The sequence below is a fragment of the Eriocheir sinensis genome, chromosome 30, assembly GCF_024679095.1.
Source record: "Eriocheir sinensis breed Jianghai 21 chromosome 30, ASM2467909v1, whole genome shotgun sequence".
Taxonomy (NCBI): Eukaryota; Metazoa; Arthropoda; class Malacostraca; order Decapoda; family Varunidae; genus Eriocheir; species Eriocheir sinensis.
In genome coordinates this window covers 13,795,989-13,810,547 of record NC_066538.1, presented here as the reverse complement: position 1 = coordinate 13,810,547, position 14,559 = coordinate 13,795,989, and the positions used below count along the sequence as shown (strand labels likewise).

At 45.7% G+C, this 14,559-nt stretch overlaps 1 protein-coding gene across 1 annotated transcript in view; it reads right to left on the bottom strand.

Moving 5' to 3' along the window:
- Positions 1-14,559, bottom strand: part of LOC127005597 (chorion peroxidase-like) — a 61,509-nt gene that overhangs the window by 44,564 nt on the left and 2,386 nt on the right. The window contains exons 2-3 of the mRNA XM_050874550.1: positions 6,113-6,426; positions 395-545 (exon numbers count right to left, since the gene is read on the bottom strand). Coding sequence (XP_050730507.1) covers positions 395-545; positions 6,113-6,426 — 465 coding nt within the window. The remainder of the gene's footprint in view (positions 1-394; positions 546-6,112; positions 6,427-14,559) is intronic.

Here is a 14,559-nt window from a genome sequence, read left to right as displayed (position 1 = left end):
CATCTCTCTTTCTTTAACGGTCTTTTTCAGCTTACTTATTCCTCTCTCTTTCTTTCTATTCCTTATTTTTTTGGCTTCCCTTTTTCTACTTCATTTTCCTTCTTCATCTCCCTTTCTCTATCATTCATATTTTTCTATTCCTTCCGTTTACTTTTAATTTCCTCCTATTCCTTTATCCTTTTTTTCCACTCCCCTTCCTTCACCTTTCTCCCTCCTCCATTCTTTCTTCTCCTTCCTTCTTCTTCCATTCATTCTTCTCATTCCTTCTTTTTCCATTCACTCTTCCTACTCTTAGTTACTCTTACTCCTCCTCCCAGGTGTGTACAGAGCAAGTCGCCAGGTAACACGCGTCAAGTCCCCAGCTACACTCAGCCCCCAGGTGCCCCCCACTCACCTGGCGAGGTAGTACTTGGAGGCCTCGAGGAGCAGCCTTCCCCTACAGGAGGACAACCGCTTGGCCTCGCGCTGCGCCTTCCGGAACGTGAAGTGAAGCAACCCCAGGATTTCCTTGGGCGCGCCGCCACGACTCAACAGGTAACTCGCGGCTGTGGGGAGGGAGAGGGAGGCTAGCACGTGAGGGAGAGGGAGGCTAGCACGTGAGGGTGAGGGAGAGGAAGGGAAGCATGGGAGAGAGAGGGAGGGGAAGGGAAGCACGGGAGGGAGATGGAGGGGAAGGGAAGCACGGGAGGGAGATGGAGGGGAAGGGAAGCACGGGAGGGAGAGGGAGGGGAAGGGAAGCACGGGAGGGAGATGGAGGGGAAGGGAAGCACGGGAGGGAGAGAGGAAGGAAGCACGGGAGGGAGAGGGAGGGAAGTGAAGCACGGAGGAGATGGAGGAAAGGAAGCACGGGAGAGAGAGGAGGGAAGGAAGCAGGGGAGTGAGAGGGCGGGGAAGGGAAGCACGGGAGGGAGAGGGAGGGGAAGGGAAGCACGGGAGGGAGAGGGAGGGAAGGAAGCACGGAGGAGGAGAGGAGGGGAAGGGAAGCACGGGAGAGATGGAGGGGAAGGGAAGCACGGGAGGGAGAGGGAGGGAAGGAAGCACGGAGGAGATGGAAGGAAGGAAGCACGGAGGGAGATGGAGGGAAGGAAGCACAGGAGGGAGATGGAGGGGAAGGGAAGCACGGGAGGAGATGGAGGAAGGAAGCACGGAGGGAGATGGAAGGAAGGAAGCACAGGAGAGAGAGGGAGGGAAGGGAAGCACAGGAGGGAGAGGGAGGGAAGGAAGCACAGGAGGAGATGGAGGAAGGGAAGCACGGGAGGGAGATGGAGATGAAGGGAAGCACAGGAGGGAGAGGGAGGGGAAGTGAAGCACGGGAGGAGATGGAAGGAAGGGGAGCACAGGAGGGAGATGGAGGAAGGAAGCACGGAGAGAGGGATGGGAAAGGAAGCACGGGAGGGAGATGGAGGGGAAGGGAAGCACGGGAAGGAAAGGGAGGAGAAGGGAAGCACGGAGGGAGATGGAGGGAAGGAAGCACGGGAGGGAGATGGAAGGAAGGAAGCACAGGAGAGAGGAGGAAGGAAGCACGGGAGGGAGAGGAGGGAAGGAAGCACAGGAGGAGATGGAGGGAAGGAAGCACGGGAGGGAGAGGGAGGGGAAAGGAAGCACGGGAGGGAGATGGAGGAAGGAAGCACAGGAAGGAAAGGAGGAGAAGGAAGCACGGGAGGGAGATGGAGGAAGGTAAGCAAGGAGGGAAAGGGAGGAGAAGGAAGCACAGGAGGAGATGGAGGGAAGGAAGCACAGGAGAGAGAGAGAGGGAGAGGAAGGGAAGCACAGGAGAGAGAGGAGGAAGGAAGCACGGGAGGGAGAGGAGGAGAAGGAAGCACGGGAGGGAGAGGGAGGGAAGGAAGCACGGAGAGAGAGGAAGGGAAGGGAAGCACGGGAGGGAGAGGGAGGGGAAGGGAAGCACGGGAGGGAGAGGGAGGGGAAGGGAAGCACGGGAGGGAGATGGAGGGGAATGGAAGCAGGGGAGGGAGAGGGAGGAGAAGGTAAGCACAGGAGGAGAGAGGGATGGGAAGGGAAGCACGGGAGGGAGATGGAGGGGAAGGTAAGCACGGGAAGGAAAGGGAGGAGAAGGGAAGCACGGGAGGGAGATGGAGGGGAAGGGAAGCACGGGAGAGAGAGGGAGGGGAAGGGAAGCACGGGAGGGAGAGGGAGGGGAAGGGAAGCACGGGAGGGAGAGGGAGGGGAAGGGAAGCACGGGAGGGAGAGGGAGGGGAAGGGAAGCACGGGAGGGAGAGGGAGGGGAAGGGAAGCACGGGAGGGAGATGGAGGGGAAGGGAAGCACGGGAGGGAGAGGGAGGAGAAGTGAAGCACGGGAGGGAGAGGGAGGGGAAGTGAAGCACGGGAGGGAGATGGAGGGGAAGGGAAGCACGGGAGGGAGAGGGAGGGGAAGGGCAGCACATGGATAAAGAGAGGGCTTGTAAGACACTGATAGAGGAAGGAAACTTGGCATTCAATCATTCAGTCCTTAAAATCTTATAATAAAGTAGAAATATTACGAATCGATTAATTTATCATGGCGACAAGAAATCAAGAACCAACAATATAAGGAACTGAACTCTTTGAAATAAGGAGAAAATATTAATCACCAATAAGCTGAGAAATGCGGGAAGTTATTGTAAAAAAATAGAGAAAGAAAACGGGAACGAAAGAGGAGTTACTGAAGTGCTCAACCATGGAAAAAAGAAAATGAGAAAAAGAAAGAGGAACTAAAGACTATTTTTAAACGTATTCGCTCCTCAGTTCACCAAAGCTTTTCGTGGAAGTAACGGGATTGATAGAAAAATACGAATTATAGAGGAAGGAAGATGAAGAGGGAAAATGAAGTAGAAAAAAAGAGAGGCAAAAAAATAATAATAAGGAATAGAAAGAGAGAGGAATAAGTAAGTTGAAAAAGACCTTTCGTGGAAATAAACGGACAGATGAAAGATATGGATGCTAGTGGAAGGGAGATGAAGAGGGAAAATGAAGTAGAAAAAGGGAAGAAAAAAAAATAAAGAAAGAGGAATAAGTAAGCTGAAAAAGACCTTTCGTGGAAGTTAAGGGAAGGATAGAAAAAATATGAATGAAAGAGGAAGGGAGATGAAGAAGGAAAATGAAGTAAAAAAAGGGAAGCAAAAAAAATAAGGAATAGAAAGAGAGAGGCATAAGTAAGCTGAAAAAGACTTTTCGTGGAAGTAAACGGAAGGATTGAAAAATATGGATGATAGAGGAAGGGAGATGAAGAAGGAAAATGAAGTAGAAAAAGGGAGAAAAAAAAATAGGGAACAGAAAGAGAGAAGGAATAAGTAAGCTGAAAAAGACCTTTCGTGGAAATAAACGGAAAGATGAAAAATATGAATGATAGAGGAAGGGAGATGAAGAAGGAAAATGAAGTAGAAAAAGGGAAGCAAAGAAAAAAATAAGGAATAGAAAGAAAGAGAGAGGAATAAGTAAGTTGAAAAAGACCCTTCGTGGAAGTAAACGGAAGGATAGAAAAATAGGAATGAAAGAGGAAGGGAGATGAAGAAGGAAAATGAAGTAGAAGGGAAACAAAAAAAAATAAGGAATAGAAAGAGAGAGGAATAAGTAAGCTGAAAAAGTCCTTTCATGGAAGTAAACGGACAGATAGAAAAATATGAATGACAGATGAAGGGAGATGAAGAAGGAAAATGAAATAGGAAAAGGGAAGAAAAAAAATAGGGAACAGAAAGAGAGAGGAATAAGTAAGCTGAAAAAGATCGTTAAAGAAAGAGAGATGAGGAAGGAAAAGAAATGGACAGTTTTGCGATGCTGGTGACAGTTATACACGACTTCTGAACACTGAACGGGAAAAAACACCCATGAAAGAACTGGTAATCTTCTCCGTGACCTTGGGAAATACTGAAGGGTCGTATCATAAGACATTTCGCCGCCCGAGAACATAGATTTGACAAGGCTTTCGTCGGAGTTGTGGGCATTTCCAAGAGTAGTTTTATGACCTTGGTGGTAGTTTGACCCTTCCTCTGTGCCGTGAACATAAAGAAGCACATATTTGACAAGGCTTTCGTAGGAGTTGTGGGCATTTCCAGTGGTAGTTTTATGACCCTGGTGGTAGTTTGACCCTTCCTCTGTACCGTGAACCTAAAGAAGCATATATTTGACAAGGCTTTCGTGGGAGTTGTGGGGATTTCTAGGAGTAGCTTTATGACCCTTGTGGTAGTTTGACCCTTCCTCTGTACCGTGAACCTAAAGAAGCACATATTTGACAAGGCTTTCGTGGGAGTTGTGGGCTTTTCCAGGAGTAGTTTTATTAGCCTGGTTGTAGTTTGACCCTTCCTCTGTACCATGAACCTAAAGAAGCACACATTTGACAAGGCTTTCGTAGGAGTTGTGGGCATTTCCAGGAGTAGTTTTATGACCCTGGTGGTAGTTTGACCCTTCCTCTGTACCGTGAACCTAAAGAAGCATATATTTGACAAGGCTTTCGTGGGAGTTGTGGGCATTTCCAGTAGTAGTTTTATGACCCTGGTGGTAGTTTGACCCTTCCTCTGTACCGTGAACCTAAAGAAGCACATATTTGACAAGGCTTTCGTGGGAGTTGTGGGCATTTCCAGTAGTAGTTTTATGAACCCGGTGGTAGTATGACCCTTCCTCTGTACCGTGAACCTGAAGAAACACATAAGAACCCGACTGACCCCTTCTTTGACCTTTAGAAACAGCTGATGTGAGAAACGAAAGTCATAATGCCGGCCTAGTATCATGTAACGGGAGCCAGAGAAGGTTAAGAATATGACACGAAAATTCACACTCAAGGCGGATAAAAAGAAAAAAAAGTCCCGCTAACTAGATTAAGACTGAAACCCGAGACATAAAAGCATAAAGAGCCAGAGAGCGAAGCAGGCCAAGAGATCAGCGCCAACACCTGCAATCAGCGTCCTCAGGTAATCCGGGGTCAGCCAGGTATGAGATTCGAGGTAATTTTCAACGCGCGGCAACTAGAACTGAACTGACTCCCGCATCGCCTCCCTCATCTTCGTTGCCTTCGCGCGGCTCTTCCTTACTTTGTTTTTTTCGGTCATTTTACAGTTGCGGCGGAAGGCACGTGCTGGGAGGCCGCCCTTGATGACACGCAGGCTGGCTGGAGCGATTAGTCTTGACATCAATGCGTTATATGCGGTTATCTTGGTTATTGTTAGTGTTATTATGATCATTACTGCTGTTATTATTGGTGTTGTCAGTATTATTATTTTTATTTCATTTATGTATTTATTATTTCGCTCTCTTGCTCCATATTCTTGTGTTCCTTTGCGTCCCCTTCTCTCTGTTAAGTTCTAGGTTCTTCACCACCTTTCTCCTATTCCTTCCCAAGCCTTCTCTTCCTCTTCCTCCTCCTCCTTCTATACTATCGATGCGATGGTGTCGAGACCGGCAGTATTTTTTTTTTTTTTTAAATTGAGTCATCCGCCAATGGAATACCCTTCCCTCAGAGGTAGTAAGTGCGGAAACCATCAGCTTCTTTAAAATTCGCTTCGTACGCTACTTTGTTGTAACGGAGTGAACCGAGAAGATACCGGCGAGTGCCGAGCAGACTGAGTCACTAGGGCGGGCAACCTCGTAATGAGCCAACGCGTTTATTGTTGTTCGTCTTTCCATATTTCAATGCTTCCTCCTCCTCCTCCTCCTACTACTACTACTACTACTACTGCTACTACTCTTACTACCACTACTACTTCTACCACTACTACTACTACTACTACTACTACTACAACTGCTGCTACTACTACCAAAGAGTACAGAAAGTAAAAAGGGGACACTCGCGACAATCCCTTGTATCATTGGCGACGGCAGCGCACCAAGCGGCGCGCGTAACCCGGCGGAGGGTAAACACGGGAGTGACGTGGCGCGCACTCAGCGATGTGCTTAAATGAATTGCAGCGATTTTTTGGAAGAAAAGAGTAAAGTTATTATTTTTTCGGTTTCCAAGGGGCAAGGAAAGGTAAGACATATATTTTCAATTACATTTTATAAAGATAATTACTAACCCACTCCCTTCCTCCATTCCTTACTCACTCGCTTGTTCACACACTCCCTTACTCGCTCCCTCACTCGCTTGCTCGCTCCCTCACGCACGCACGCACTCCTGTTCACTCACCTGTCTCGGCCTCCTCATGCAGCAGCTCCTGGGCCATCAGCAGCCCCGCCTTCAGTGCAGACTCGTAATCTTCAGGCACCGGCACATGCTCCTGCCTCGTCCCGGTCAGGTCAGCCACCCTCAGTTCATCCTCGTAGCCCAAGATGTTCCCGATGATCTCCACGTTCTCCGCCACCCCCCTCCTGAACAGCATGTCTGGCCCCCCGAGCTTCTGCAGGGCTCCTCGCAACGGCCGCAGGTTGGATAGGCCCTCGGCGACATGGAGGTGAAGGGGGAGGGTGAGCACCGCCGCCGCAGCCAACTGGATGAAACGTCTGGCGGAGAGGAAAAATGTTCGAGTCTTTTATCTCTGGTTGACTAACTAACGCGTTGTCAGGTTGGTTGCTTAGCTGATTGATTGACTGAGAGATTGACTGACTACTTGTAAAAATAACTGATGATTGAATGGATGACTGATTGGCTGATTGATGGATTGGTTGAAGAATTGATTGGCTGACTGACTGCCTGTGTGAAGGAATGGACTAACGCGTTGTCTGGTTGGTTGATTAGCTGATTGATTGACTGAGACATTGACTGACTGGCTGTGAAAATAACTGATGACTGAATGGATGACTGACTGACTGATTGGCTGACTGATGGGTTGGTTGAAGAATTGAATGGCTGACTGACTGCCTGAGTGAAGGAATGGAAGATACAATAGATGACCGATTGGATGATTAACTGATTGGCTGACTAACTGATTGGCTGGCTATTTAACTGACTGAATAGATGATTGGCCGATTGGTGAGTTAGCTAGTACGGGTCACGAAGATCAAGGGTCAGTTTTACAGTCCAATACAGGAAGTTTGTGAGCTCCCCAACCAGACACAAAATACGACGAAAATTCCTTGTTTGGCGTTGATATAGAAAGGAGGAAATTTTAGGAAACCACACATCAGGAAATCTCTTTATTAGTACCTGGTATTGAGTACAGAAATAACGGATCATTGAGGAGAATACAGCCTGGTTTGGGCGCTTATAATGACTCGGTGTTGGACTGTCGAACTGGGCCCAAGGGTCGAAGACGATTAGAAAGAGATCAGACGGCCTACAAACGGTGACTTGTGAGAGAGCATTGTTCAACTTTCCTCCATATCCATAAATTAACCTGACCTCAACAAAAAACTTTCAATCATATTAGCATCAACTATATCTATGTAATTTTGCTCCACTCATCCGCTACCGTATTCCTGTACCAGTTTTTACCTATCTTCTTCATGAGCCTGGGAGTACTGATGGTGTGTACGCGTTGCTATGATTATGTGCTTCTCATTTTCAGCGTAACTTTTCACTTATATCGCTAATACTGATCCTATTAACTTGGTAGCAGCGACGAGCCAAACTTGTGGCTTTACCGTGTACCAGCGACGGGCCACATTTTTACCATGACATAAACCCCCCAAAATAGATGATGCATAAACTGATCACAAATGCTTTGATATATATTATGAAATGGTTTGCGTGAGTGATGATTTTTTTCTCATTTTTCTCGCTTAGAGGGGCCTTTAAGAAACATGATCCCTGCAGCTACCGGGTTAACATGCTCATAAGTTCAATTAAATAACCTCGCAGTCTACGTCTCTCCAACGAATGCGAATTAACCTCTTGAAGCTTTCTCTATAAGGTATTTCTGATCACGGTTTTGATAAGTTTGGTAATATTTCTCTGTAACGACCGACCGACGGATTTCTTTATAAGCAAAAGAAAGAGAAGACAGTAAGGGAGTAAAGAACGAGAGAGAGAGAGAGAGAGAGAGAGAGAGAGAGAGAGAGAGAGAGAGAGAGAGAGAGTGTAGAGAGTGTGTGTGTATGGAATGTCAGGTAATGAGAATGGACAGGTAGCCAGCCTTCCCCTCCCCCCACCCCATCATATCTCCTCACCTGCGACCGTTGCTGATTAAGGTGACCCCCGCCCCAGGTGAGACGCCGTGTTGTTTGTTGGGTCACACACGCACCTCCTCCCCCCCCCACCCACCCCACAACACACACACACACACACACACACACACACACACACACACACACACATTGATGTCTTCCCTGCTCCACTTCCCTCGTATATACTTTCCTAGTTTTCTGTCCTTCTTTCTAATCTTATTTTTCCTTTATAGTATTCCAGCAGATCATACCCATACACTTACTTATTTTTAACCTATACCAATGAGTGAGTGAGTGAGTGAGTGAGTGAGTCCTATTTCTCTCTAGATGTCACCTCTGAACGTTTTTATATTTATTTATTTTTCGTCGATAACGTCTCCGTCTTCACTACTAGTAGTATGCAATCTTATCTCTACGATCCTTACAGTTACCCAAACACTACACCCCATTGTATTCCCGCACCTTTACACCCTGCCCCAGACATTACACTCCTACCCACAGATACTCACTTGTCATACACCGCCCTCAAAGCCACCACCCACTCACACCCACCCTTAAAGCTACACAGTTACCCTCCCATACCAACCTACACCCATACCAACCCACACCCACCCTCAAAGCTACACCCACACCAACCCACACCCACCCTCAAAGCTACACACTTACCCTCCCATACCAACCCACACCCACACCCACCCACACCCTACCTTAAAGCCACACACTCACCAACCTACACCTATACCATCCCACACCCTCCCTTAAAGCCACACACTCACCCACCCATACCAACCTACACCCACACCAATCCACACCCACCCTCAAAGCCACACACTTACTCACCCATACCCATCTACACCAACACCTACCCTCAAAGCCACACACCCACGCCAACACACTCACATACTCACACTTGGCAATCCATTCGTATCACAGCACAAAATACCCTTCCACCCTGTCACTCATTCCACTTCAACTCCACTTAAGTATCCACCTAAACTCTCTTCTTATACCCTCATCCACATTTACACCCAGACAGACACCCACTTACCAATCCACTCATTCCACATCTCACAGAGCTTTTTTTTCTGTATATTCTATTTTGTTGACCTGTTACCTATGCCGTAAATAAATAAAAAAAGACCCACTCTACATCTAACAAAAAACACTTACAGCCTCTTACTTACACTTACATCATAAACCCAGGCGTCAGTATATTTAAATCGCCTTCTACTTACCTTTTAAACCAACACACACACACACACACACACACACACACACACACACACACACACACACACACACACACACACACACACACACCTAATCCACTTAAAAAAAAAACACTTATACCCTCCACTTAAGACATTCACACCCCACCCATCCACCCCCCACCCACTCATCCACCACCCACTCACCCCACCAAGCACTTAAGGTCACACTCACCCACCCACAAACCTTACAGTCATCCTTCTCTCCCCCCACCCACTTACTCACCCACCCACCTAGTCATCTCCCCCCCTCCCCTCATTTCCGACCGCAGCTTCTTCCGTGTCTCAATCAGAGCGCATCTCAACCATACTCACCTGCTCACTCTTACTCACGCTTACCTACTTATATGCTCGCCTACTTATACGGACTTAATTACGCCTGGTCACCTCATTCACTTTTTTTTTTACTCATCTATCATTCACAATCTCGTACACACACAGAGAGAGCTCACCTAACTTCACCTAGCCATTTTCTCGTTACTCATCCTTACTCATATTGTGCCTCGTGAGTAAGCTGTTGTACTCATTCATAAAGCTCACCTAATTTCACATCTAGTCATTTTCCGTCATGTTATCCCTCTCTCGTTACTCATCCTTACTCATATTGTGTCTAGTGAGTTAGCTGGTGTACTCATTCATAAAGCTCACCTAACTTCACCTAGTCATTTTATTATGTTATTCCTTTCTCGTTACTCATCCTTACTCATATTGTGCCTCGTGAGTAAGCTGTTGCACTTATTCATCGTCGTATTTTCACTCATCTTTCTCTCACAATCTCAAACACACACACACACAAAGCTCACCTAACTTCACCTAGTCATTTTCTGTTATGTTATCCCTCTCTCGTTACTCATCCTTACTCATATTGTGTCTCGTGAGTTAGCTGTTGCACTTATTCATCTTTGTATTATTCATTGTGATCAGTATTCTTCTATCCCACTCTCTCTCTCTCTCTCTCTCTCTCTCTCTCTCTCTCTCTCTCTCTCTCTCTCTCTCTCTCTCTCTCTCTCTCTCTCTCTCTCTCTCTCTCTCCCCCCCCTCGTATATTTCCTTACGTTATGTTTATCGTCAGTTCTCGTATGCTCCTCCTTGCCATTATTTTTATTTTTTTTGTCTATGTGGTTGAGTAAGTGTAAGTCATCCCACCCACAAATACACTAACAAGTATCAAGGCAGAACAAGACCACGGAATAAAAAACACATACGATTTTTTTCTCTTGTAATTGTATTCTTCTTTCACCTTCTCCATAACAAACGTACGCAACCTCGTTAAGTCATTTCCTTCCTTTAATTAATATGCTACAACAAAATAACCAAATTCTGTCTATCATCTGTCTCTCTACCACTCTACCACTCTGTCTCTAGCCTTCTCTATCTCGCTGTCTTTCTCTGTCTTAATCATCTGTCTCTCTGTCACTGTTCGTCTATTCTTCTGTCTCTCTACCACCCTGTCTCTATCCCTCTCTGTCTCGCTGTCTTCTCCGTCTGTCCATCTGTCTGTCCGTCTCTCTATCACCCTATCTCTATCCTTCTCTGTCTCGCTGTCTTCTCCGTCTGTCCATCTGTCTGTCCGTCTCTCTATCACCCTATCTCTATCCTTCTCTGTCTCGCTGTCTTCTCCGTCTGTCCATCTGTCTGTCCGTCTCTCTATCACCCTATCTCTATCTTTCTCTGTCTCGCTGTCTTCTCCGTCTCTCTGTCCATCTGTCTGCCCGTCTCTGTTTCTCTGATCACGGAAGAACACCACTACATTTTTTTTTTATCAGTTTCCCTTCCTCTTCTCCACCTTAAACATAATATACAACCCCATTCTTCTCCTTTCCGCTCCACAACTACCCAACATTAGCACAAAAACCTACATGAATTCAACACTGTAAACAACCCACATACTAATTTTCTTTCAGTTCCTCTTCCTCTTCCCCTATAAAGTACATACATCCCCTAAAAGTAGGTACATACATGACATCCATAATCTCTCTCCCCGAACAAATGACTTCAGCGAGGAAAACAGCAACACAGACACTTCCTATCTTGCCTCCCTTCCACTGCATAGTACCTAAACAACCCTCCATCTTCCCCTCCACGACCTTACACTAACATAAAAAAATAATCACCTTAACACACACACACACACACACACACACACACACACACACACACACACACAGAAAAGAAAAAAAACTACATCTCTTTCCCCTAAAAACACAGTACCTTAACACACACACACACACACACACACACACACACACACACACAGAAAAAAAACACCTACATCTCTTTCCCCTAAAAACACAGTACCTTAACACACACACACACAAAAAAAAAAGAACCATCCCCTTTTTCCCTTTACACAGGCGTCAACACCCTTCGCCCGCCCTTACAGTGTCACGCTCTAGTCCCTGTGGCTAACGAGACGATGGTAACGGTGCCAACTCACCTGTGACGTGACGCAACACTCAGGTAATGGCACACGCTTAGCACCTCCATCCGCCTGTGTGTGTGTGTGTGTGTGTGTGTGTGTGTGTGTGTGTGTTTTCTTTATCTGTTCTTTGCTCTGTTTATTCGATCGCCTTCTCTTCCTTTTTCTGTTTGTCATTCTCTCTCTCTTTCCGTCTCTGATTATCTATTCTTCTGTCTATCTGTCCTTCTGTTTCAATCCTTCTTTGTTCCTCTGTCCTTATCTGTCTCTCTATCCTTCTTTGTCTGTATCCTTTTTTATCTTTGTTCTTTTGTCTCTGTCTTTCTTTATCTTACTATCATTCTCTGTATCTGTCTTTCTATCCTTTTCTCATTCTGCTTTTCTATCTTTCTCTCTTTTATCCGTCTGTCTTTCTGTCTCTGTCCGTCTGTCTCTTCGTTTCTGTCTCTGTGCCAGTCAGCATCTATGTCTGTCATGGTTCCTTTATCTTGGTTCGTGTCTGCGGTTTTATCTCTCCTCGTCAGTATGCTCTATTATTTCCTAATTATCGACACGCAGAAGCACTCACGTCCTGTCTTTCTGCCTCTCTGTCCGCCGGTCTGTTTGCCTCTGTGTCTGTCTGTATCTGTCCTCCTCTCAACTAGACACAATTTTATTCTGATCATTTGAATATTGCTTTTTATCAGTACACCACAACATCTCTCCGTTTTCTTTGTTTCGCTTCCTTCATCCATCAAATCTATGAAAAGACTTCCCAGTTTAATTCATTCCAGTCTGTATCTGTCTTCCTCTCAACTAGACAATTTTTTTTCTGATCGTTTGTATATCGCTTTTTATCAGTACACCACAACATCTCTCCGTTTTCCTCGTTTCGCTTCCTTCATCCATCAACTCTATGAAAAGAATTCCCAGTTTAATTCAATCATGTTTAATTTTGACACGCTTCGATTAAAATTTACGTGACAAACCTCAATACGCAGATAACACGCAATATCAGTCCCAGCAGTCCTGACCTTTCCGGATGTTAGATATGACTGGGGAAGGAGGTAGCTTTTTTTTCCTTCATATAACTTTGTACGAGCTTTAATGAGAGACATGTTTAAACTTGACGTGACTAACAAACATATAGAAAGAAGGAAAGAAGGAAGCACTCTTTTTCTCTCTTGCCTTAAATATTAAGTCTCCGCTGCCATCTGCTTGAGCCTGACGTGACGTGACCAACCTAGAGGTACAGAAAACGAGGGGAGGGGGAGAGGGAGAGGGAGAGAGAAAAGGAAGCAGTTCTCTCTCCCAGCCACTAAAGAGATGTTTCTACACGTGATACGTTTTGAACCTGGCAGACCTTAACATTCAGAGTCTTTTTTTATCTCTCTCTCTCAAGCAATAAATAGAAACATCTCCGTGATATCTCTTTTGAATTTAGTGTAATCTAAGCATACAGAAAACGAGCATTGACCTTTCCTGACCTTAGACTAGAAATCACTGGAAGGAGGGAGAGAGGGAGGTATTATTTTTCCCTTTCTGAAGCACTACACAAAGAAACTTCTGCGCGTGAAATCTGTTTTGAACTTAACGTGACTAACCTAAACAGCAAACAAGCAGTACAAGCCAGATCACTCCTAACCTTCCCTGACCTTAAATCCGAGATCCCTTGAGCAACAGAAGTCGTTTTTCTTTTTTCTCTATCTTTTTGAAGCCCCGAATGAGCTTGTACGCGTGTTGTCATTTCCCCGTCGGTGCGTGAAACTGCTTATTCAGACACATCGCCAACAATAACAGGGAGTATTTAAGGAGTGAGGAAGGAGTTGCGTAAGGAAATAGACAAGGGGAGCGGGAGAGAGAGGGAGAAAGAAGAATGCAGATCACAATACAGCGATGAGTGCAACAACAGCTGACTCACGAGGCACAATGTGAGTAAGGATGAGTAACGAGCGTGGCTTAACCAACGGCGCTTCCTTCAGTGGGTTCGCTTGCGTGGTTCATTTGGGTTGTGATGCCTTACTGACTCACTGATTCGCCCTCTCGCTCACTCACTCATTCGCTGCTTAACTCTTTCTCAGTCAATATGCAATCCACTTTAATAACTTCCACTTACTCATGAACTCCATCCACTAATTCATTACTCCTGTTACTCACTTATTCACCACTTACCTATCTGTCTCAATCAGTACGCAATCCACTTTAATATCATTCACCTACTAACTAACTTCATTCACTATTTCATTACACTCGTTATTCATTCATTTATTCACTCTCTCCTTCAGTTCACAAAGCCATACTTAATTCACCTTTATCTTTCCTTCACTCCCTTATTAACTCTCCTAATTACTCTTTTCATCAAGCTAATCACTCACTCATCAACTCATTCACTCGCCCCTTTCCTAAGTCTCCATAAATTCATGCGTAATTCACCTTCCTATTTACTATATTAATTTTGCTATTCACTTACTCATTCACTCATCACTACCCCCCCTTTCTTCAGTCTTAACAAATCATCCTTAATACACCTTGACGACACCTTCACTCATTAAGTCCACTAATTACTCCATTCATCTAATTATTCACTTCCTTACTCCATTCATTATCCACGTACAGAGCTTCGTTACCAGGTGCTTAATTATCCACACCTACACATCCAGTCACTCCACACTTCCTCTCCATAACTCCATTCACAATCCACTTAATTATCTATCTCCTCGTTCTCATTGCTAATTGGTTGTATTCACTCAGCTGGCTACCCCGTTTACCCACTTACTCATTCACGGGTTCACTCTCCACCACCTCCCCTCTCTCCTCTCCCTTCCCTTCCTCTTCCCCACTCTTCCTCTCCCCCTCCTTCTCCTC